At 36.9% G+C, this 26,356-nt stretch overlaps 1 protein-coding gene across 2 annotated transcripts; it reads right to left on the reverse strand.

The window, feature by feature from the left end:
- Positions 1–808: 808 nt before the first annotated feature.
- LOC104240573 (pseudo histidine-containing phosphotransfer protein 2-like) lies at positions 809–10,391 on the reverse strand. Of its 2 annotated transcripts, none has more exons than XM_009795437.2 (5): positions 10,301–10,391; positions 9,668–9,798; positions 1,699–1,770; positions 1,141–1,213; positions 809–1,062 (listed from the first exon to the last, which is right to left on the reverse strand). In XM_009795437.2, the coding sequence occupies exons 1-5, from the start codon at positions 10,343–10,345 to the stop codon at positions 1,042–1,044; spliced, it is 342 nt and encodes a 113-aa protein (XP_009793739.1). In that variant the 5' UTR covers positions 10,346–10,391; the 3' UTR covers positions 809–1,041. The 2 variants fall into 2 exon arrangements, with proteins under 2 accessions (XP_009793739.1, XP_009793737.1); XM_009795435.2 differs by having other exon boundaries at positions 1,141–1,271.
- Between the last annotated feature and the right edge of the window lie 15,965 nt (positions 10,392–26,356).

A 26,356-nucleotide genomic window follows, 5' to 3' on the forward strand; every position in this document is an offset into this window, starting at 1 on the left:
AAAAAGGAAAACAAGAAGAAGCACTGCATGTTAGGCTCTCTTATTAAACAACTTCGTTTATGCATGGCCACCTTAATTAATCAACTAGATATATGTGCACTTGGAACCTTCTTTAGTTTGTGCTTTCTCCATGTATTCCATCTTTTTTGCTAGAATTAATAAACTTGACACGTTTTATTCAATGCATACCTAAACTATTTTTGGTCATGATTACCTTCCTCAAGTTGGCAGTTTGACAGCCTTGACATCCCTAGACACTGAAATGGCTCTCTTTTAGGGCGTGGGAATGAAAAAGAAAAAAAAAATCAGCTTCTAACCATTGATTGCCACATTGTCATATTACTCCCTCCATTTCATATTAAACGAGGTAATTTAACTCGGCACATAGTTTAAGAAAAAAGAAGAAGACTTTTGAAATTTATGGTATTAAAAAGTTTGTGGAGTCATGATATTTGTGTGACTATAAAAGCTTCTCATTAAGGGTAAATGGATAAAATAAAAGAGTTTAAAGTTGAATTATTTAAAAATTAAAAAATGTGTCATTTGTTTTAGAACAGACTAAAAAGGAAAGTAATTCATTTAATACGAAACAGAGGGTTGTTTATGTGTTCCAATCTTATATTTCTTCTTGCTTCTTTTTAACATGCAATATAATGCATAGTTTATCCCATATTTGTTTTTTTATTTCTTCTTTGGATACAATGACAATTTGTTTTAATTGTGTATTTTTTTTTCTTTTTTCTGTTCCAAATCTTTAAAAAAAAAAAATTGGCTGAAACTCTATCGTATTTAGCCAAAATAAAGGACCTTGCAGATAAACATAAGATTTTCATTAATATGCAACAGAACAATATGCCCCAGCTGACAATTTGAAATGCCATGCATGGTTTTATTTTATTTTATTTTATCATAAGAGGACCCTGTGTATCATCCACTCTTTATACATGTATATACTTAGCTTTTAATTGAAGGAAGACATGGGGCTTATCTTGTCAACTCTGATACTGTCTGCTTTCAATAGGGAACATGTTTAACATTTATTCAAGAGGCTTCTCTTGCAATCTACAGTTAAAATATATAAAATGTTAGAAATCATATATATATATATAAGATGCATCTATAAAAGAGAGAGGAAGAGACCTGAAAATAAGCATCAAGCTTAGACTTTAGAGTGGCATATTCTTGCTTCACCCCTTGAAATGCCCTCTTGCACCTGAATATATGTTCCACATGTGCTCAGTTTCCAATTTAATTTGAATAAAATGTTTTTCCTGAAAAAAATATATTTTCTGGTATTTAATTACCCGAAAAAAAAACATATGTCAAGAAAATATTTGTCATTAAAAAGAAGAACTAACTTTCCTCTCTTATATACGGGCGAAAGTCATTTTTCTTGCAATTATTTTATCTTTTAACTTCATCTCGCTTGCTCCACCGAAACACTTAGACACTACTAATATTATTACTAACAATCTTTAATCCTCAAAATATCATAAAAATATATATAATTCGCTAATATTGTGATTCATCTTTAAAAATACTTTTTTTCAAAAAATAGTCAATCATAACTCCAAAAAACATTTTTCATAAAAAATACGTTGGCCATACCACACACATATATTAATGAAAGAATCCTACATCCCACAAGATGATTACAGAGAAATAAGAGGAAAAAAAAGTGTGAAGATGCATGTTTACCCGTCGATATTTCTTTGATTGCAGTACTCTTCAAAATGAGAACATCCTCTTTTCACTCTTTTTGCACCGATACTGCAGCAGAAGTTGTGCATTAGTAGAGACTTCTGATTCAGTTCTATTGGAAAATAAGGGAAATAGTTGAGGTTCTACAGCCAAACAGCAAATTAGGGCTGTCAAATTTTGCCCAAGCCCAAATGACCTGCTCAACCCGTCCAAGGTTGGGCTGGTTATTGACCCGCCCATTTATTGAACTCAATTCATCTTGACCCAATCCATCTAAACTCATTTAAAGTTAGGTTAATTTTTAGCTCAGATTGATCCATGAGTAGCTTTGCCAAAATATTTTAGAAATTAATTTATTTTTTTATTTGATATATTATATATGACCATAACAAAAGAAAAAAAATCTTATTTAGTAATTATATAATTCATAAGAAAACAACATATATTAACTAAAGATTGATAGAGTTGGGTTGGTTGGGCTATGACCCAAATTTTAGCCCATCTTGACTCAACCCATCTTAGCCCAAGTAACTTTTGAATGGGTTATTTGACCCGTCCAATTATTGACTCAACCTGTTTTGACCCGCCAAAATTAACCCAACTCACCCATTTGGCACCTTTTTTACAGGGAAAAATAAGTAAAATATTGTGGAGACAAAGCAAAATTAAGTTTGCAATCATAATCATTACTCCTTATATTGTGGATATAAGCAAAATTAAGTTTGGTACCCAAATTAAAGAAAATAAATTCTCAAGAGTATTTATAAATAATTTAGATACAATAAGCATGAAGCCAAAAACTTTCAAACCAACAACCTTCCGAACCCACAAATTTCATAAACTTTCGAACTCGTAAACTTTATAATTTCTAAACCCGTAAACTTCCATAAACCTCTGAACTCATAACTTTGGAACTTGTAAAATTTCGAAGCTATGAACCGAAAGATGAAAAAACTATAACTGAAAATATATATAAAAAAATATTTTTTCCCGGGGGGGGGGGGTGGGTGGTTCAGAAAATCACAAAAACATAAATCTGAAATTACACAAAAAAGTAAAAAAATATTTTTTTTGCAGGGGGAGGGAGTAGCTGGGTGGGTGGTGACGGAAAAAAAATTAAATTTGAAAAAAAAAATACTTTTTGGAGAGGGGGTGGGGTGGGGTTGGCATGGGGTGGGGTTAGGTGGGTGGGTGTGGGGTGGGTTGGTGAGGGTGGGAAAAGGGTGGGGAAGGTTGAGAAGGAGTTTTGGAAAATAGTTTCCCTTCTCTTGATAATGAAAATATTTTCCTCCAATGAGAGGAAAATGAGTTATAAGGAAAAATATTTTCCAAAACATTAAGCCAACCAAACATGGAAAAATTGAAAAACATTTTCCTTCATACCAAACACACCCTATGACTTGTCACATATTGAGGACTATTTCCCCAATTGCACCCAAAGGTGTGGCTTAGTGGTTAATGAAGTGGATGAGAACCATGAGGTCTCAGGTTCAAATCCCAGTGGAGGCAATAAACAATAGGTGATTTCTTCCTATCTATCCAAGCTTTGATGGATAGAGTTACCTTGTACCTCTTGCTGGTGAGAGGTGACAGGTAGGGGTGTAAAAGAAAACCGATAATCCGAGTCAAATCGAAAAAAAAATCCGATTGTGATTTAGTAATGGGAAAAAAATCCGACTATACCTGATTTCGTTTTAACTAAAAAAAAGTCAAATCAAAACCAAACTAACCCGATAATATATTTATACATTTTTTAAAAATATTTTATATATATAACTTTTATTGTAATATAACTTATAAATATCCCTTAAACTTTTTCACAGTTTTATCTTTTAACGTATTATTTCAAATTTGGACTTAACATTTTTGAATGGTAAATAAATTTTATAGCCCATATATGTAGTAACTGATCAAACAAAGTTCAAATTAATACTAATGCTAACAAAAAAAATTCAATTCAACACTAGGAATGACGCTAGTGTTGGATATCTATTTTTTAGTTTTGCATGGGTTTATAATGAAAGTGCATAATTTTGTTTATCTTTTTCTTTAGTGCTTAGTTATGTAGTTAATAGTACTTATTAGCTATACTTATTTTAGCATGACCTATATAGTATTTTTAGATTATGTTAATTTTTATTATGGCTTATTAGTTAGCAATATTTGTTTTTATGTAATTTTATTATCTTTGTTATCGAATATTTTAATATAATGCTATGACTTATCTCATATTATTGTATTATTTTCTTGAAAAATACATTATAAAGTTGTATCTTACTAGGACTAAAGAAATATTTGGAGCACACGTTACATATTTTGCGCCATGAACTCTTTACCGAGGGGAAAACCCAAAAATCCGAAAAAACCGAGAAAATCGATATTGAAAAACCCGACTTTGTTGGTTTGGTTTGGTTTGGTTTATATATTTAAAAACCCGATACCATTGATTTGGTTTGGTAATTGAAAAATCCAAATCAATCCGGCCTATATACACTCCTAGTGACAGGTATACCGTGAAATTAGTCAAGGTACGCACAAACTGGTTCAGATACTACGGGTATAGAAAAAGGAGTATTTTCCCAATTTTTTTTTTTGGTAAATACCAAGTAACAATATTTACAACTCATCTAACTATTACAAAATTTGTCTAGCATATCACCAACTCGACATGAAGCCCCAGTAAGATGATATCTAGCCTTCACCTCTCCTAACCTCCATCAACTTCCACTACTGTTCTATTCTAGCTAATTTCTGAATACCAGTTCAAAGTAGTTATCACCTTATCTAGATAAGGGAATCTTGCTGCCCTTATGTGCACTTCCTGGATAATAAGCTTGATTAACGAAGTTGTTGTCCTTCTCTTCTTCTGAAAAATCACAAAATTCCTCTCCTGCCAGCAGTGATACACTGCAGCTGCTAGTGTCATTCTGCATATAGCTGCTCTTGAACTCTTACCTTTAATTATCTTCACCATCCATGTAATCTCGTCTTGCCAATTGTTGTGTGATCTTTGAATCCCTTGCCATCTCAGCAGACTATTCCATATCTTCCCTGTAATCTCACACTTGAAAAATATATGCTGCATTGTCTCATTTTCCTTATTAAACAGAGAGCATGTTTGATCTATATCTAACCCCATCGTACCAGCCTGTCTTTGGTAGCTAACCTTTGCTGTATTGCTAGCCTCAATATGAATATCCATTTTGGCTGCCCTTGGTTATTACACACTAGCTTCCTCCATGTTACTTTTTGAAATACACCTTGTAGTGATCTGTAAAGTCCCTTGATTGAGCATTTGTCCATTAGTTGGACATCATTTTCAGTCATACCAGCCTTAGTGAAATACTCTTTAGCCTGAAATATCTTCTGAATTATCCAAGAAGCATTCTTTGGTTCTACATTCCACACTGCTTGGCCTTTGACATAGTAAGTATGTAGCCAACGCACCCATAGCTTCTCCTTTCTAGTACATATATTCCATAGCAGCTTACAAATAGCAGTTTCATTCCACAAAGCCGCATCTATGAAATTCAATCCCCCTGCAACCTTAGGTGAGCAAAGTCTTTCCCAAGCTATCAAGGCCTTCTTTGTTGGTTCAGCATCTCCTGTCCACAGAAACCTTCTACAGATGGTCTCTATGAATTGTATAACCTTCTTAGGTAGTATAAAGATCTGTGCCCAGAATGTTTGGATGGCAAACAACACACTCTTTACTAGAACTGCTCTACCTGCATATGATAAGTACTTTGTTGTCCAGTTCTGAATTCTGTGCAACATTTTCTCAATTAGTGGCTCACATTGTATAGCAGATAGTCTCTTAGTACTCAATGGAATCCCTAGGTATTTGAAAGGCAATTCTCTTTTTTTATAACCAAAAGGCTCCATAATTTGTTGCTGAGTCAACTGATTCACCCCTCCAAAATAGATGCAACTCTTATTTGGATTAGCAACCAGTCCTGATGTTGTAGAGAATTTCTAAAAATGCTAGTGCAGTATCTGCACAGATTGCACATTACCTCTACAAAACAATAGTAAATCATCTGGAAACCCCAGTTGCACTAGGTTAACCTGGCACATATGGGATGATATTTAAAATTCTTGTCATCCTTCAGAGTCTTCAATGACCTGCTCAGGTATTCCATAGCCAAAACAAATAAGAAGGGTGGGAGTGGATCCCCCTGCCTGAGTCCCTTTTTTGCCTCAAAAGGATTTGTTGGTCTGCCATTTATTAGAACTGAGTAGGTCACTGTACTGATGCAAGCCATTATCCATCTCACAAAGATTTTTGGAAAATTCAGTGACCTTAACACTTGTTCTATGTACCTCCACTCCATAGAATCATATTTTCATGTCAATCTTAAGCATACATCTAGGGGAGATACTCTTCCGTCCATACCTTTTACTAGCTCATGACTCATCAGAATGTTATCTGTGATCAGCCTTTCTGGTACAAAAGCAGCTTGACAATTATCCACCAGTCTATCCATTAACCCTTGCATTCTTGTGGTTATCACTTTAGAGATGAGCTTGTATAAAACTGTGCAGCATGAAATAGGTCTGAAGTTTCTTATGTTTGTTGGATTCTGGATCTTTGGAATCAGTGTGATTGTTGTGCAATTAATGGCTTTACACATATCAGCACTCTCAAAGAAATCTTGAACTGCTGCAGTTATTTCCTCTCCCACAATGTGTCATGTCTTTTTAAAGAAGTAGGAGTTATATCCATCACACCCTAGTGTCTTGTTGTCATCAATGCCCAATAAAGCTTGCTTCACTTTTTTCCTACTGACTGGTCTGATTAACAGTAGTTGTTGACTCATGTTTAGCACATTGCCATTCTTTATTATGTCATAGTTGATCATTGGTAGCATTGTAGCTGAATTACCAAGTAATCCTCTATAAACATTTAGAATTTCTGCCTTCACCTCTTCAAGACTTTGCATTATATCCCCACTACTGTCAGTTAACCTACCAATATTGTTCCTTGCTTGTCTATTCTTCATACAAGCATAATAATAAGCTGTATTAGAATCTCCCAAATTAAGCCACTGTACTCTGCACTTCTATTTCATAATACTCTCCTTCACCATTAACCATTTCTCCAGCTCCAATTTAGTAGTTCTTTCCAATTCAATTTGCATTTCTCCTTGGTCAGGACATCTCTTTTGGTTCTGTATACTTTCTAATCTTTCTCTAGCATCCTGTATTTTACTATCAATACCACTGAACTTCTCTTTATTCATCTGCTTCAGTAACCCTTTTAACTTCTTAAGTTTGTTCCAAACTGTCAACATTGTTTATCTGTTCTTTCCACTCTCTCAACCCCTATGCATTGTACCTTCAAAGGTCTTCAAGTTTACCAGGCAGTTCAAGAACTTGAAAGGTTTCCCTCCAACTTGGCTACTTGTATCAAACTTCACACTAAGAGGGCAATGATCAGAGAATCCAAGATTCATAGACATCCCCTCCATGTTAGGCCACTATTGTATTCATTCAGCATTTACCAGAATTTTATCTATTCTACTATGCACATGGTTATTAGTCCATGTGTATTTTCTTCCCACTGTCTTTAACTCATCTATTTTGGTATCCACTAAGAATTGTTTAAATTCCCTTGTCTCCATCTCCTGTACAGGCCTACAGGGTTTCCATTGAATCTATCCTCACTAGTTAGAATTGTATTGAAGTCCCCTATTATAAGGCAAAGACTCCTTATATTGACCACTGATTTTAGCATCTCCTCTCATAGACTCTTCATGTTATGTATTGTATGCTTACTATAGACAACACATAGGTGAAACTGAACATTCTGTTGTAGTAATGTTACTTCCCCCAAAATAAATTGTTTATGATGTCTAATAATTGCATAATCCACCAATGTAGAATCCCATGCAACCCATATTCTGGCCCCAGGAGCCTCATCATAATTATCCACCCATTTTCAGTTTTTCAGAGCTTTCCTTAACACAGAGTCAACATTACTTTGCTTTACTCTATGCTCAATTATTGCTATCAAAACTACATTATTAATTTTGCAAAATTTTTATAGTTCTTTTTGTTTGTACACCTTATTCAGACCCCTTACATTCCATGCAATAAAGTTCATCATGATATAATAGGTAAAGTTGGAGGTCCACCCTTGTCTTCCTTATTATGCATTCCCTTTACACCTCGAGCTTCTGACATTTGAATAATTTTTTGAGCAGTATCAACTAGAGCTTTGAATGCATTGCCAATATCCACTTCCCTCTCCCTTATCACATCTGTGTGCTTCTTAGTTGCAGATCTACCTCTAACTACTTGTCATTGTTCCTCAACCTCTGAGTTACTCTTTTGTATAGCTACTTGTTCCTCCAGTTGTTCAGTAAATCTCCCTTGTGCATCAATTTTGTCAACCTTAGGATCAAGTGCTCTAACTTTCCTCCATTCCTGCATTTGCTCCCCTTCCACATTTTTCCTCACTTCATCCTGTCTCAGCTTCCTTTGATCCTTGCATGTATGGCCAAGTTGGCAACATTTCTGGCAATATGTTGGTTTCCAGTCATAGTGCACAATTTGTTCCAACACCTTTCCTTTTGGATCACAGAGTTTTATCTTCTCTGGTAAAGACCTAGTGACATCCATCTCTATTAAAATCCTTGCATATGAGATTCTTTCAGCAATAGTCGTACAAGCATCAATATATATTGGTTTCCCCAATCCACTTCCTATCTTACCTAACGCTTGATTACTCGAAAGGATAAGTGGATGATTTGGAAGCTTGATCCACAGGGGAATAGTTCTCAGAACTTCCTCATTAAAATCAAAATTCTCCGACCATTGCCTCATAATAACTGGCCTATTGTTAATTGTATAGGGGTACTAAGCAGGACTATGAAATATCCCTCATTATGAAATAACACCTTTGGTTTTTGCACACTCGCCATTTGATTATTGATAAACCTTTCAATGGCACCGATTGAAGGTGTATTCCCCACCACATACAATATTACTGCTCTATTCCATTTTTCATTTTCCTCAACAATGTCTTCCTCCATCAGCTGTACAACTACTTTACCATCCTTCATTGACGGTGGTATATAGTTGAGATTCATACCTTTTGCAGCTAGCTTGTTCTCTTGTAGTAATCTCGCCCATGATCGACCCTTATCAACAGTTGGAATAGAGTTCTTCCTTTGAGCTTCCTTTTGATTATCCACAGAAATAGCCCTCTGTTCCTTGCTTGAGCTTGCATGTACTATTCCATTGGATTTTACCTCACTCGAGCTGGTTTTCTCATTTGAACCCTAATTTCGCTATTTCCTTTGCTCATGTTCACCGTCAGTGCCAGTTTCCTGCTCGAATTCACTGGAGTTGTTGCTTGATTTCGATACTTGTCCAGATCTGGCCAGTTGTCGTCACTGTCATTTTCCTGTTCTGTCCCCTCCTCCTGGATTTGATCCATAGCATTGGCCTTTCCTTTTACTTGTTCACTCGATCTAGTCGTCATAACCTTCTGGTCTAGTACTGGTACTTTGGTAGTATTCCTCCTCGGTCGTCCTCTTCCTCCCATTTCCGGTGAGGGCGTAGGTTAGTCAGTCACCTAACGTGCGCCGAGAGAGAATTTATATGTGTATTTTCCCAATTGCCTACATCTTTTACGAACGTTTACTAAAAAGGGCTCTAACACCTCGGAAAACAACAGTTAACTAGACCATTTTTTAGAGTCTGAGTTTTATACATTAACAATAATTTAAACAATTTTTACACAATTAAATCATTTAATAAAAATTAATTATAAGTAAGATGTTTATATAATAGGAATTTATTAGTAACTTAATAAATGATAAGGAACATATTATAAGATGTCCGGCAGATTCTTGCACATATATTAAAAATTTACTGTGTAAACAAAGAGATGACGAACGAAAGAAAGAGAAATTAAGAACCCCTAGGCTAGTTGTAAAGCAAAAATGAAGTTACTTACAGAGCAAGCTCAATATTACGGATAAATCTAGCTGAATTTGTAAAAAATAGGTTGACGACTTCCGCCACGAAGTTAGGATTAGCATCATCTTGAAGTTCTTCTAGCTGAGTAAATTGTTCATCTACGTATTCCTACACATGCACCATATATATAGTTTCAATTGACAAAACAAATGTGGGGAAGAAAAACATTTATTTCAAGTGTGAAATGTCAAATTTAGCGAAGATCATCCCCTCGGGATTGAATTATTTGTAGGGTGAAGTGCAGCAATGACCACTTTTAAGCCCGCTATTTAAAATATATCTATAATTTATAATGTATTTAAAGATTAGCCAATTATTTCAAACCTCAGGACTTAGTATCTTGAATTTTTGAGCTACTAATTAAAAATTCCGGACTAAGTGTCCTGAATTTTGAACTACTAATTTAAAATTCAGGACATAAGTTTAAATTATTGGACACAATTTTCAAACTTTAGGACACGATGTCCTGAAGTTTGAACGAAATTGGCTAATTTATAAATACATTATGAACTGTGAATATATTTTAAATAATATGCTTAAAATGGCTATCTGGTGTCATTTTCACTAAATATATTTTATAATATGAAAAATAAATAGTAATTAATAAGACCTGATCGAAGAGGCTTCTCCTCATGTAGACAGCTTGGCGTTGCATCTTAACCGATACAAAGAAAGTTCCCTCTTTGAAAGGGGCTATATTATAAATACCACGCTCATGCAAAAGATTTTGCTTGGTGTATATATATATACAGGGAGGCGGTGGAAAAAGTCAGACAAAAGAATATTCAAAGGTGGTCCATATTAGCAATAATTAACTTGATAGTACTGCCACAACATTGCGTATATCTTGAACCATATTGTTAATCCTAAAAGGACAGTTACAAGGACTAAGAGGACACAATTCTAATTACAGGGTAACAATTTTGAAATTCAAATTTATCCAATGGTATCATTGTTGTTAAAGCATTTGTTCCTCATCAGTCGTGTAAGTGTTTAATTTCCAAAGGGAATTTAAATGGTCCTGGACAATTCCACCCATTGCTTTAAATTTTTCTGTTTGAAGCCCAAATTAAGTCCTCTCTCCTCTCATATCACTCTTCACCCTGTTGAGCTTGATCTTTCTCTAGATTAAGTTCGCTCTTCGGTTTTCTAATAAAAAAGGACAAAAAAAAAAAAATCAATCTACGTGTAAACTCAAAAAACGAGTAACACGTGCCGAAGAGTGTTTAGAGTTGTGATGACTCGACATGTCATTTTCAGTTTTAGCCTTCATTTTTGTGTTCCAAGACCTAGAATAGCTCAGTTTAGTCTTTCTCGATTTGCGTGCATAGTCCGTGTTTTCTGAAAAAAATTTATGTAAAAAATTGAAGAAAATGTGAAATTTTGCCATAAAACTCATTTGAGTTGACTACGGTCAATATTTTGTGTAAACGGACCCGGATCAATATTTTGACAATCCTGGTGGGTCCGTATCGTGATTTGGGACTTGAGCGTATGCCCGGAATCGAATTCGGAAGTCCCTAACTTGAATTAACGTAATTTGTTGGAAACTAACAATTTAAAGGTTTAAAGAATTCTTAAGTTTGACAGTAAGTTGACTTTGTTGCTACTAGGATCAGATTTCGGTTCCGAAATTTGGTATTGATTCATTTCAGTATTCATGACTTGTCTGAAAATTTTGGTGCAAAACGGAGTTGATTTGACGTGATTCGGATGTCCGGTTGTAAAATTGCATGTTCTTGAGTTTCTTTGAAAATATCATTCATTTTGATATCTGATTCGTAGTTCTAGGTGTTGTTTTGATATCTTGATCGTGCCAGCAAGTTCATATATGTTATTACACTTATGTGCATGTTTGGTTTGGAGACCGAGGGGTTTGGGTGAGTTTCGGATAGGCTATGGATAATTTTTGGACTTAGGCTATTGCTGGTTTCTGAGGTTTCTGATGTCTGGTGTATTCTTCTTTGCGATCGCGAAGGGTAGCTGGTGACTGGGGAGGATTTCCTCTATGCTAATGCGAGGTGCTGGTCGCAAACACGAAGTGAAGGGAGGCTTACCCTTTGCGAACGCGACTGTGCCTCCGCGAATGCGAAGCTTTGTGGGGATTCCGGGGGAGCTGGGCAGTGTTCTACACAAACGCAATCATAGAGTCGCAAACGCGAAGGCCAGGGGGGCAGAGCCATCGCGAACGCATAGGGCATCTCACGAACGCGAAGGCCTATAGGACTGTTGTGCTTTGCGATCGTGTCATGTCCTTCGCGACGCGATGAAGACCTGACGCCAGTGATTTAAAATGTTCCAAACATGGGATATTCTTTATTTTTTTACTATCTTCATATTAGAGTTCGGCCTAGAGCAATTTTGAAGAGAGATTTCATCCTCACTTTGTAGGTTAGTATATTTTAACTCATTTTCTTCCATTTTCATCAACACCCATTGATTTCTAACCTTAATTTATGCTCTTTCATGGTAGAAAATTAGGGATTTGGATAGAATTGGAGGGGGGAATTGTAAATTGGAGATTTAGACGTAAGGTCAGATTTCGAAACTAATTGCATAACTGGGCTCGATGATAAATGGGTAATCGAATTTTTGTCCGGATCTCGGGTTTTGACCAAGCAGGCCAGGATTGACTTTTGTTGACTTTTTGAAAAAAGTGTAAAGATCTCAACTTTAAGATTGTCATTAATTTCCCTAGCATTGTTTGTAAATATTAAGTCGATTTTGGTTAGATTCGATTGGTTTGGAAGCAAATTTTAGAGGAAAGGCCCGGTTGAGCTTTGATTTGCTTACAGAGCGAGGTAAGTGTTGGGGTCTAACCTTGATTTGAGGGAATTAGGAACCCTTGAACTATATGTTATGTGAGTTACATGTGTAGCGGTGTATATGCAAGGTGACAAGTGTATATACGCCATCAAAATAATTGCTTTCATGTTTTCCCGTATTTCATTAATCATCTTATTACATGTCTTAATTGTTATATGCTTTATTTTCTTTATATGCCGTAACTTGTTACTTATTATTTATTTTCTCTTGTATTAAAATGTATGTGTCTTCCATGATTCCATGATTATTGCTACTTGCCTTAATTGTCTTACTTGTATACTTTAACTGTCATAGAGATTCTTGTGAATTGAGTTGTTGAATTGATTACATTTATTGATTTTAATTCTGGATCGGGTTGCACGTTGCAACGGTTGTGATATGGTGGAACAAAGGAGAATTTGATATTGTACGGTGGAATCGGGCTGCGCGCCGCAATAGATTTTACATGTTATTCTTGATATTGATATATATGATGAAATAAGGAGGGTTTTGTTTGTACGGTGGGACCGGATTGCGCCCCCCAATGGTGTTGTATTCATTGTTGCATTGTGTTAGCTTTCAGTATTTTCATATGAGATTTTAAGGACTGATATTTTTGGATCCACTAATTTCGAGGATCGAGTTTGTTTTCATCAGTTAACTGCTTTATCGTCATTTTCTGCTTTCCTTTCCTATTGTTATTATTATTATACAGCGTATATATTATTGTAAGTAACCCGCCTTAGCCTCGTCACTACTTCATCGAGGTTAGGCTCAGCACTTACAGAGTACATAAGGTCGGTTGTACTCATACTATATTTTGCATTTCTTGTGCAAATTTTGGAGTCGGTCCTAGCGGCAGTCAGTAGATTGCTCGGATTGATTGCTTGATGAAGACTTGAGGTACAGCTGCACGGCGTTCGCATTCCCTTTCTACATTACTCTAGCTGTTTATTTCATTTAAGACATTTATGCTTTCATTCAGACTTTTATTTGTAGTACTCTAGTCACTCGTGTACTTATGACACCAGTTCTGGGATTGTATCTAGACATCGTTATTATTTCGGTTTACGCACTCTATTTCAGTTTATTCAGTTTCTTGGTTATCATTTAATTTGAATTGTTAAAATGGCTAAAAACAATTTCTAACGTAGACTTATTTAGCAAATGAAATGTTAGGCATTATCACGGTCCCGAATGTGAAAATTTCGGGTTGTGACAAAAGTCCTTGTCCGTCATCGATTGTGTAAGGGGTTTCCAAAGGAGTTTAAATATTTAAATACACATAATAACTCTCTTCAATAGCTATTACCTATTTTATGTAGTAATCAAATAATACATCCTCAAATGATGTATATTCCACAAAATAAAGTGACCAAAGATCGTATAACGCAAAAGAAATATAACAGAATTGTAATCTTTTTGCAAAATAGCTCTCCACTCTATCTGTTTAAAAAAAAAAAAAAAGACGCCATTCCATTCGAAATCAAAGTAGTATTGTCCTCCACATGTAACCTAGTTGAAGTATGAGAACAAATACTTTGGCATACTGTAACTTCTGGAAATGACATAAATTTTTCTCTTTGTTTATGCTCCTTCCGTTTTAATTTAGACGAGGTAAGTTGACTTGACACGAAGTTTAAAAAAAAAATTTAAAACTTGTGGTCTTAAAAGCTTAAGGAGTAAAAGCTTTATGGGATTATGATATTTCTGTGGTTATAAAAGCTTCTTATTAAGGGTAAAATAGTTAAAATAAAGAGTTTAAAGTTGAATTATTTCTAATTGTAAAAATGTGTCATTCTTATTTGAATAAACTAATAAGTAAAGTGTGTCATCTAAATTGAAATAAAGGAACTAGGGTACACGGTACAAGTAAAGAACGATAGTAAGATGTTCTATTTTGAGAAAGTACAAAAATGTTCAAATTGCACAAATACTTGATACGTACATTCTTAAAATTCGACATGAGTGCTTTCGTCATTCCAAGATTGGTACAAAATTTTAAAGTATACACTAGAAGAAGGATCACGTCGAAAACTCCCTTTTCTCAAAAGGAGCTTTATGATACAAGGCTCATGATTTTTCTGGCTTAAAAAAAAAACTAAAAGAAAAAGAAGAAATTTTTATGACCACGAATCATCGATCGAAATCTACTGTGGTCTTTGGCACATCAACATATTCCTCTATTCCGACCATTTCATCGTTCAAGTCCCACAGTAGAATTTTCAATTCACCGGACCGATCGTGACTTCTTTGTGATAAAGGGCAGCGCCATGCAAGAGGTAGTCTGCATTCATATAAGGTTCGGGGAAAGACCGTACCTTAAAGGGTCGTTTGGTGAGGTGTATAAAAATAATGTTGAATAAAATATATTAGTAATGCAGAGATTAGTAATACATGGGTTAGTAATGCAAGCATTAGCCTGTTGATTATGTCACGAGATGACTTGATATTACGCTTGAGCCGTAAGGGCCCCTCCCGGAGTCTGTACACTCCCAGTGAGCGTGGGTACCTATTGTGATATGAGATATAGCCCGAGGGGCTGGAGTTGTTCCATGTTATTGCCCGAGGGGCTTATTCAGTTGACATTGTGCCCGAGGGGCGGATTTTATGTGTTTATCTGTTCTAGCTGCTTTTCATTTAATTGTTTAACTGTTAAAAAGGTGTTTTAAAGAAGCTTATTCTAAACTAAGGCGACTTTATGTGTTTTCACTGTTTCATTGTTTTTATTGGTTTTACACTGCTTCTTTATAGCATGTTGATGTGTTTTTACGTGATTTCTTATCGCTCAGTCTTCATTTATTGTTATTACTCACTGAGTTGGAGTACTCACTTTACTCCCTGCACCCTATGTGCAGATTCAGGCGCTTCAGGTCCTGCTAGCGAGGGTTGATAGCTTCCAGCAGAGTTTCGGAGTCCACTAGGTAGCTGCTCGGCGTTTGCAGCCCAATGTTCCTCCCTCTTATCATTATTTCTTGCTCTTATACTAGATTTTGTAATAGACGGTGTAGTTCTTTTCCCATATTCCTAGACTTGTGTTAGATGCTCATGACTGGTGACACCCCGATGCCGGGAAGTGTTGGTTTTTCCGCAAATTATACTATTTCGCTGTTTCTTTTTGGGATATAATTATGTTAATGACTTAATTATGCTATTTCAATTGTTTAAGAATGAATTGGGTGTTGTGTAGGTTGGCCTTGTCTTCACGAGATATGCCATCACGACCTGGTCCGGGTTTAGGGTCGTGACAGCCAGTTCATACCCAAGATCACATCGAAATCAGCCATACTAAGTAATAATAGATCAACTCTAGTCTCCAATCCCCCAACAGTCACTACACACAATCGACATACACGGTCCATAATAATAGTATCGCCCACCGGCGCAGATACATGAACAGATGAAACTAGAGACTCACGGGGCATCCAAATAATGAGCAAAATACGATGACACATATGAATAAGTGGCACCAGGATCAAATAATATAGAGGCATCCTTGTGGCAAACTAAGACAATACTTGTGATCACTGCATCTAAAACAATGGCATCTAGTCTGGCGGGGAGAACATAGAATCGGGCCTGACCACCACCTGATCGGCCTCCCCCTCTAGGGCGACCTCTAGTTGATTGGGCCCCACCCCGAGCTGGCTAAGCGGGTGGTGTAGCAATTGGTGCAGAAAACGCAGCCTGACTCCTCTTCTGTGCTGGACCTCCATGACGACGAGGACACTGCCTCTACACATGCCCAAACTCCCTGCACTCAAAATAACTCCATGGTGCTGGTGACGGGGACTGAAATGAGACCCAAGCACCGGGATAACTGGTAAAAGGACCTGGCATAGATGAGCCTTGAACCGATGGAGCACAGGATGAACTCTAAGCTGGAAGGGCACTGAGAGATGAGTGACCCTGATGAGAACTATGAGAACCATGTCCAGATGATGCACCACGGTGAACTGGGCGAGCCGTATGACCATGCCTGTAAGGACGACCCCTGTCGTGGTAGAACTGACCTCCAGAAGAAACACCACTAAAACCACCTGATCCACGAGACTCTTAGCCTTCCTCTTAACCCACTCCTAACTGCAGACCATCTCTATCTGTCGAGCAATATCAACAACCTTATTGAAAGTAGCACCAGATACCCCCTCTCTAGTCATAAGCACCCGCAGCTAAAATGTGAGGCCATCAATGAACCTCTTGATCCTCTCCTTATCAGTGGGAACTAACCAAACTACATGACGGGCCAGCTTAGAAAACCTCATATCGTACTGCGTCATAGACATATCATCCTGGCTTAACTGCTCAAACTATCTGCGCAGCTCTTCTCTGCGAGACTGCGGTACGATCTTTTCTAAGAAGAGAACAATGAACTCCTGCCAAATAAGTGGTGCTGCACCAACCGACCTACTCCTCTCATAAGCCTCCTACCAACTGAAGGCAGCTCCAGTAAACTGAAAAAGTAGCGAACGATACCCCACTGGTCTCTTGAATACTTGTTGTACGGAGCATCCTCTGACACTTATCCAAGAAGCCTTGTGCATCCTCCATCTCTGTACCACTGAAAGATAGAGGCTGGAGTCTCCCAAACCTCTCATATCTATGCTGCTCATCATCAAGCATAACAGGAACCACATAGTCCTGAGCAACTACAACCGGCTGGGCTGGTGGTGCCCCCGGTGTCTGGATCCCCTGCATCATCTGCTCTGGTGTGCGGGCGGCTGGAGTCTGAGCACCTCCCCCAGTCTGAGAAGTGGTTGCTGCGGCTAGAACAGAATTGCCTGAGCAACACTGGTGCACACAGTCAGAATCTGAGCTAAGGCCTCCTAAAGACCTGGAATCACAATGGGTACGGGTGGTGCCTGAGCTGGCCCCGCTAGCTCATCCACAACTGGAACTTGCTCCTGAACTGGGGCAACTGGTGGGTCTGCAGGTGCTGCCCTAGCTGTTGTGCGAGCTGCACCTCTGCCCCTACCGCGACCTCGGCCTCTCGCGGCCCTAACTGGTGGTACTGGTGGCTATCCATCCTGCCCAATAGTACGTGTCATCACCATTTGTGAGAGAATAGAATAACAAAAGTTTAGTTGCCACAATCAATAGATTCGTACGACAAGAATTCAAGAATGTGAAGTTTTCCTAAGGGTTCAGAAACCTCTCGAAGATAAGTACAGACGTCTTTGTACCGATCCGCAAGACTCTACTAAATCTGCTCATGACTCGTGAGACCTATGTAATCTAGGCTCTGATACCAACTTTATCATAATCCAAATCCTAACCTATCGTGATGGCACATATCGATGGTACTAGGCAAGCCAACATTTTCAAACTACTTCCCATATTTCACAGAAAGATAAATCAAAAGTTTTTAAATAAACAAAGTTTTCGTAAACAGGGGTTAAACCCAAAATATAAGTGCGGAAAAATGCCCCATCATCGGGGTATCACCAAGTCATGAGCATCTAAACATAACCAGTTTGGAAATAAGACGACTATCACAGTCTGAATCCAAATACAATGAAAGAAGAGATAAGGAAGAAGAAAACAAGGTCTACGAACGCCACGCAGCTACCTCGCTATATCCAACAGTCAGCTACGTGATATATCAACACCCTCTATGTCCATAAATTCATGGATCTGCACACGAAGTGCAGGGTGTAGTGTGAGTACAACCAACTCAGTAAGTAACAACAATAAATAAGGAGCTGAATGGTAGTGACGAGCTACATTTATATTTCATTTTCAATAGTCTCAACAAGGAAAATAGACATACTTCCCAAATCTAATAAATCAAGTCAAATCAGTTTGTGTATGCCAAGTTCAAGTAAAACCGGATAAAGATATCTTTTCAGAAGTTTTCAAAACGGTGATATAAGGCAACTATGTGCAACAATAATGAAATCATATACAACATATCAGGGAAACAATCACTCAGTCCTCCTATTCACTCCAACCTCACAATCACTCATTCCTCACAGTCACTCATTCCTCATAGTCGCTCAGCACTCGGCACTCGCACTCAGTAGGTACCTGCGCTCACTGAGGGTGTGTACATACTTCGGAGGAGCTCCTACAACCCAAGTGCTATATCAAGCCAATCATGTCATAAATAAATGAAACATGCAGCGGCGTGCAGCCCGATCCCATAAATATCCTCACAAGAAGGCCCTTGGCCTCACTCAGTCACCAATCTCTCTAGTCTCTCGGGCTCTCAGAAATTAGGAAATTCATCCCAAACAACAATATATGATGTATCAATAAGAATAACAGAGTCTGAGATATGATATGCAACTGAGACTGAGTACAAATAGCATTTAGCAGGCAATTCAACATGTAACACAACCTCTGTAGGTCCCAACAGTACCAACACATAGCCTAAACATGATTTCTAACATGTTTCACAGTCAAATTGTTATAACACATGAAGAGCATATAGCTAACATCAAGTTTATTCAACTTTTCAGTTTCACGGAATGGACCATGTCACAATTCCCATGGTGCACGCCCACACGCCTGTCATCTAGCATGCGCGTCACCTCTAAAACAATCACATAACATAAACTCCATGGTTTCATACCCTCAGGACTAGATTTAGAAATGTTACTTACCTCAGTCCGAGCAAAACACTACTCCAAAAAGTCTTTGCCTCGTGAGTCGGCCTCCAAATGCCCCGAATCTAGCCATAAGCAGTACAATACAATCAATATAGGCTAAAGGAATCAATTCCACAAGAAAAATACGAAATTATAGCTCATAACTCGAAATCGGCTCAAACCCGTCCCCCGGGTCCACGTCTTGAAATCTGACAAAAGTCACAAAAACTGAAAGTCCATTCACTCACAAGTTTAACCATACAAAATTTACCAAAATCCGACATCAATTGATCATCCAAATCCCGAAAATTCATTCTCCAAATCCCTAGCTTCAAACCTCCAAAATTCACCTAAAAAACACACCAACTAGGTAGGAATTCAGTAAGGAAACATCATTAATGAAGAAAAATGAACACAAGGAGCTTACCTCAGTGATCTCTTCCCAAAGTCCGATCTCAAAATAATGAAAATGGTAAAAAAATCTCGAAGTCTCGTATTTATATGTTCTGCCCAGAACTTTGGCACCTGCGGCTAAAAATACGCTTCTGCAATGAAAGTTCCGCTTCTGCGGAAGTCACTTAACCAGCTGTCTCTACTTCTGCAAGCCCTGGACTGCATCTGCGCATATCGCAGGTGCGGCAAATGTCATCGCACCTGCAGAACCAGCCGCATCTACACTCTCCTTCCCGTTTTTGTGACCACGCAAGCGCGGGAAAATCTTCGCACCTGTGACCTCTACTCACCTCTCCTTTGGCCGCTTCTACGGCTCTTGCCCTGCTTCTGCGGGCTCTCACCTGTGGTTCCCACTCCGCATGTGCGATTACACCAGAAGATAATGCTGTATTTTGTCCCGGGCCCGGGCCTTAGTGGGCCTAACGGGCCGGGCCTCGCGGTCCCGGGCTTCGTGGTCCCGGGCTCAGGCGGTCTCGGTATTCGTGGGCCTAATGGGTGGAACCGGCCCGTGACGGGCCTAAGCCCACATGGTCTTGTGCTTAACGGGCCGGGCTCGTGGGCTTCGCGGGCCTAGCGGGCTTTTTTTTTTTTAAAGACAATTTCTTGTAGTATCATGGCTATATTAAAAATATATATGTAGTATATATATATATCTAATTATTAAAGTGCTTGACGAAAAAGAAAATAACAAAACAATAGTAAAACACTAAATTGTCATGCATAAATATCACTTCTTGAAGTATATTATATTGTATCTTATGTATATATATTCTCTTATATATTTTCTTTTAGTATATGTATTGTATCTTATGTATATATATTCGCATAATAATATATTTTCTTGTAGTATATATATTGTATCTTATGTATATATGTTCGCATAATATATTTTCTTGTAGTATATATATTGTATATTATGTATATATTGTAGCATAATATATTTTCTTTTAGTATATTATATTGTATCTTATGTATATATATTCTCTTATATATTTTCTTATAGTATATATATTGTATCTTATGTATATATATTCGCATAATATTTTTTCTGCTACTTATCAAGATAAAAAGATAAGCTATTCCTTTGTTACAGATCCCGTAACTAGAGATATTAATGCCTTGATTAATATGAAACAAAGGCATGTTGATTCACTACAATTAGAAATTCTTAGTATGAATATATTTGATACTATACAATCTGCAAAAGTTCAGCAGAAGATTAAATTAATTGCTGAAAAAATGGCCGTTGATGTTTGCGCCGATCACCCTAGTGCCTTTTGGAACAGGAAAAGGCATATTGTAACTCTTCCATACGAAGAAACCTTCTCTGAGGATGATATTCCTACTAAATCTCGACCTTGCCAGATGAATGCTGAGCTAGTTGAATTCTGCAAAAACGAGATTGATAGTTTGTTACAAAAGGGTTTGATAAAACCCTCAAAATCTCCTTGGTCATGTTCTGCCTTTTATGTTAATAATGCGGCAGAGAAGGAACGAGGTATTCCTCGCTTAGTCATAAATTATAAACCATTAAATAAACATCTGAAATGGATTAGGTATCCTATCCCTAATAAAAGGGACTTGCTATCCAGATTATATGACGCCAATATATTTTCAAAATTTGATTTAAAATCTGGTTATTGGCAAATTCAAATATTTAAAGAGCATACTTATAGGACTGCTTTTAATGTTCCATTTGGGCAATATGAATGGAATGTTATGCCATTTGGTTTGAAAAATGCCCCTTCTGAATTTCAAAAAATTATGAATGATATTTTTAACCCATATTTGGATTTTATCATCGTTTATATTGACGACATATTGGTATTTTCTAAAACTCTGGAGATGCATATTAAGCATCTTGATATTTTCAAAAAAATTGTTATACAAAACGGTTTAGTAATCTCTAAGCCCAAGATGAGTCTATTCCAAACAAGTGTACGTTTTCTAGGTCATAATATTTGCCAGGGAAAAATTACCCCGATACAAAGATCTATTGATTTTGCCTCAAAATTTCCTGATGTTATCACTGACAGGACTCAATTACAAAGATTTTTGGGAAGCCTAAATTATATTTCCCCTTATGTATATATATTCTCTTATATATTTTCTTATAGTATATATATTGTATCTTATGTATATATATTCGCATAATATATTTTCTTGTAGTATATATATTGTATATTATGTATATATTGTAGCATAATATATTTTCTTGTAGTATATTATATTGTATCTTATGTATATATATTCTCTTATATATTTTCTTGTAGTATATATATTGTATCTTATGTATATATATTCGCATAATATATTTTCTTGTAGTATATATATTGTATCTTATGTATATATTGTAGCATAATATATTTTCTTGTAGTATATTATATTCCGTCCAAGATTTAAGAGCTTTTAAGCCCGCAACTCTTTTAGAGGATTGTGAGCTAGACGAAGTAGGGGTTGGAATAGTTGGCCTAGCATGCTCTAAGGCAAGTTGATAAGCATTATAAACTGTTTGAGCGTTAATCTTAATTGAAGCTTTTGCATCTGCAAGTGTCGCAATTTCCTCATTTGAAAGATCTAAAGCCTTATAAATATTTGAATACCAAAAATGAGGACCTCCCAATTTCATTGTAGGATTTAGCATTGCAGCAAGACCATAAATAGGAGGGATAGGAAAAAAATATTTTTTAAACTTTTGTTTCATTTCATTTATAGCAAGTTCATAAATATCCCCACCCTCACTAAATTCAACAAACAAATCAGATAGTGCTGCAATATAAACTAAACAGTTTGAAATAGTAGGATAATATTGCCCAGAAAATGCATTTGTTGCAATTTGAAAATGTTCTAAAAAATCTAAAAGAATTTTAACATTAGTCCAATCTTGAGTGGTAAGCATTTCATCATCATCTTCACCACCTACCCGAGAATTAAACGTTGCATTAATTGGGTTTCTATATTCATATGCTACTACTAAACTTTCGTACATACAATTCCATCTAGTCGGGCAAGGTTTAGGAACCTTTCTTTCTCTAAGGCCATATTCATCACATTTTTTAAAATACTCTCTAAGTCTACTTCTACGGTTTGAATAAAAAAGCCAATTAAGAGCCATTCTAACCTTTTCAATTTCTATGTTTAATATTCGCATACCATCACCGACAATTAAATGATAAATATGACAAATACATCTAACATGGAAAATATTAGTAAATGCAGGATTTAGTGTTGTTGTAAGCATGCCTATAGCACTGGTGTTACTAGAAGCATTATCCATTGAAATTGCCATTATTTTATCGCTAAAGCAAAAATATCTACAAATATCTGCAACAGTGTTAGCTATAAACTTACCTGTGTGACGCGAATTAATTATTCTATATGCAATTATGCGTTTTTGCATTATCCATTCCTCATCTATCCAATGACTTGTAACAGTTAGGTAATCACAATCATTACCACTTCTACCAATATCAGTAGTAATAGAAATCCGATTAGGTATATGAGTAAATAAATAACGCAAATATTGTTCATATTCATGTTTGAATTTATAAATATCACTCTTAACTGTTGCGCGAGGCCAACCTTTATAAGTAGGATTAAACACTCTTCTAATATAATGAACCCAATTAGGATTAGAAGCAAAAGTATAAGGTAAGCACATAACAGTAATCATCTTTGCTAATTCTTCACGATCTCTATTTGGATCGTAATATAAAATACCTCCAGTGACAGTGTTAATTCCTGGTTGAACTAGATTTGAACCTGTACTAGGGTTAACCGCAGAATCTACACTTGTCCCCTCTAGATGCGCTTTCATTTGAAAAAATCTAGCCTTATCTCTAGGGTGTGTTTTTATGTGCCTAGTCAAACTACCTGTGCCGCTACGGTCTCCTACATATTTATGCGACATTAATTTCCCACAAGTTTTACACTTAGCCTTATTTTTTTCTCTTACTTGAGTAAAAAAATTCCAAACTAATGATGTTTCTAAGCGTTTAGCAGGTTCTCTATTAAAAGTAGGAGTTTCTACAGGTGGGTCGACCGGTGCATCACTTGGGTTATTAAGAGGACTAGTAGGTGTATCATCTAAATCCGGTGCTTGAGTTTCATCATCATCCTCATTTTCCTCATTATTTTCTAAGATGGTTTCATTAGGATAAAGAGCATTCATAATTTCATCATCTAATCTATCACCTGGTGCAACATTATGATAAAATTCACTATCGGTAAATTGAAAACAAGGGTGATCACTATCAAGAATTACGGAAGGAGGAGGACGTCTAGGTTGGCGACTACTTTCAACTTGCTTATCTTTTCTAGGTCGGGGAGCCGGGGGAAGGGTAGTTGGTTGGCCACTACTTTCACCGGTTTTATCTTTTCCTTTACCAAACATTTTTTTCAAAGTAAATGCCATATTAATTATAATTATGCAAACTAAACCACACAAAAATATATTCTAAAAACGTAAGAGTTGAAACGAGTTTACCGGATTGCCGAACAACTTCTTGAAAATTGAAAATCGTTGAACACTTGAAAACTTCAATTCAACAACTTCACAATTTTTCACGAAATTTCAACAATAAATTAAGTAATTGTAGTAGAGAGATTGAGAGATATTGAGAGATATTGATGAATTGGTGAATAAAAATGAAAGAATGAGGGGGTATTTATAGTTGAGAAATGGGGAAAAGTGTAATTATATAAAGTTTGGGGACCAAATGACCATTTTTTTAACTTAAAAAACGGTCATATTTTCAGCCCAAACGGCTAGATTTTAAATATGGCCGTTGGAGATTTTTTTTTTTTTTTTGAAAAATAGCCGTTGGGCCCGCCAGGCCCGCCAGGACCGGCCCAGGCCCGCCTGCCGGTCCCGGGCTAAACGGTCCCGGGCTCGTGGGCTCAACCATGGAGACCAGCCCGTGACGGGCTCAGGAGGCCCAGCAAGACCGGCCCACCCAGGACCGGCCCACCAGGCCCACCAGGCCCGTTAGGACCGCGAGCCCGGTCCGGTCCGGTTCAGGCCCGACCCACCGAGCAGCATTACCAGAAGAGAACAGTCTTTAGAAATCTTCAAACTTCAAAACTTGGTCCGTTAATCACCCGAATTCAACCCGAAGCCCCCGAGACTTCAACCAAACATACCAATAAGTCCTATAACCCAATACGAACTTAGTCGAATCCTCAAATCAACTCAAACAACATCAAAAACACGAATTACATACGGATTCAAGCCTAATGAACTTTGAAATTTTCTAAATTCAACAAACGACGCCAAAACCTATCAAATCACGTCCGATTGACCTCAAATTTTGCCCACAAGTCATAAATAGCCCCCCACGAACCTACTCCAACTTCCGTAATCGAAATCCGACCCCAATATAAAAAATTCCACCCTGGCCAAACTTTCCAAAATTCCAATTTTCGTCATTTCAAGCCTAATTCTAATACGGACCTCCAAATCACAATCCAAACGCGCTCCCAAGTCCAAAATCACCTAATGGAGCTAACACAACCATCAAAATTCAAATTCGAGATCGTTTACACATAAGTCAACATCCGATCGACTTTTCCAAGTTAAGCTTTCAAATAAGAGACTAAGTGTCCCAATTCACTCTGAAATCTCTCCGGACCCGAACCAACCAACTCGGTAAGTCATATAACAATTGTGGAGCACAAAAGGAGCAGTAAATGGAGAAACGGGGCTACAACTCTCAAAACAACCAGCCGGGTCATTACACTTTACTCGGGAAACCCTTTCAAGTGAAAAAGTAGGATACTTTGAGGCACTTTGAGCAATTCTTCCATTGTATTGCTAAAACTAGGGAACTAGGGAGCCACTTTCAAGTGAAAAATCATTTTGCAAGGTTTCATATTCTGCAATTCTACTAGCTAGTAATGCTAGTTGTGCACTTAACACTTTGGAAGTAGTCCATGTTTTCTCATCTTAATTTAACTTAATTTAGCAACTACCACTAGTGATAGTTGAAGTGTACGTATGGTTATCTCATTTAAAAGATTAAGTTGTTTAATTATAATTTTAATACGTCTTCTCACGTTGGGGCTGATACTTCTTTTATGGACCTAGTGTATCTTTTTTGTTATAATGGGTAGTGGTGAGACCCGAACCAAGGATCTTTGTTTGCTCTTAATGACAGTATGCGGCCATCCTGAGCGCACTTTTATTTACTTCATTATATCTTTGACAGATTGCTTTTACAATTTCTTGATAAGGCTAAGCAAATATTCAATATGTTAAATACTTTTTTGACAACAATGAGCATAATTGAAAACCTCAATTATTTTATTCATCCAAAATTTTCAGATCAGCATAAAAAATTTACTCTCTTCTTCATTCTAAATCCACTTATATTTGAGAACATTACTGTTGACAACAATTAATAATGAAAATAATAAACCATCTTTAAATACAAACCTGAGTTTGAGCCAATATGTTTGTCAAACTTACCAATGGTATTTTCTCGTAAATAGAAGAGATCAAAGAAGGAAATGCAGATAAACTTTGATGTGCAAGTTGATCATTAGTTTTAAGTATAAACTCATGATCCTAAACATACATCTTAATAGGTAAAAAGAGAAACCACATCTCTTCTCTTCAAGATTAACTAATAGAGGATCAGTTGTATAATAGTATGCTCACTGACAAAAATATCAGCTCTACAATGATAAAAATCTGATGCTTGAACTACCCTACACTCCTAAGAAATTAACTATTAAAGGAAAGAGCACCAGTAGAACTAGACAAGAACTTTCTCTTTATGTTAACACCGCGAGCAGCTCCTCTATGTATGAACATTCGT

The sequence above is a fragment of the Nicotiana sylvestris genome, chromosome 8 (genome assembly GCF_000393655.2).
Source record: "Nicotiana sylvestris chromosome 8, ASM39365v2, whole genome shotgun sequence".
NCBI classification, from domain to species: Eukaryota; Viridiplantae; Streptophyta; class Magnoliopsida; order Solanales; family Solanaceae; genus Nicotiana; species Nicotiana sylvestris.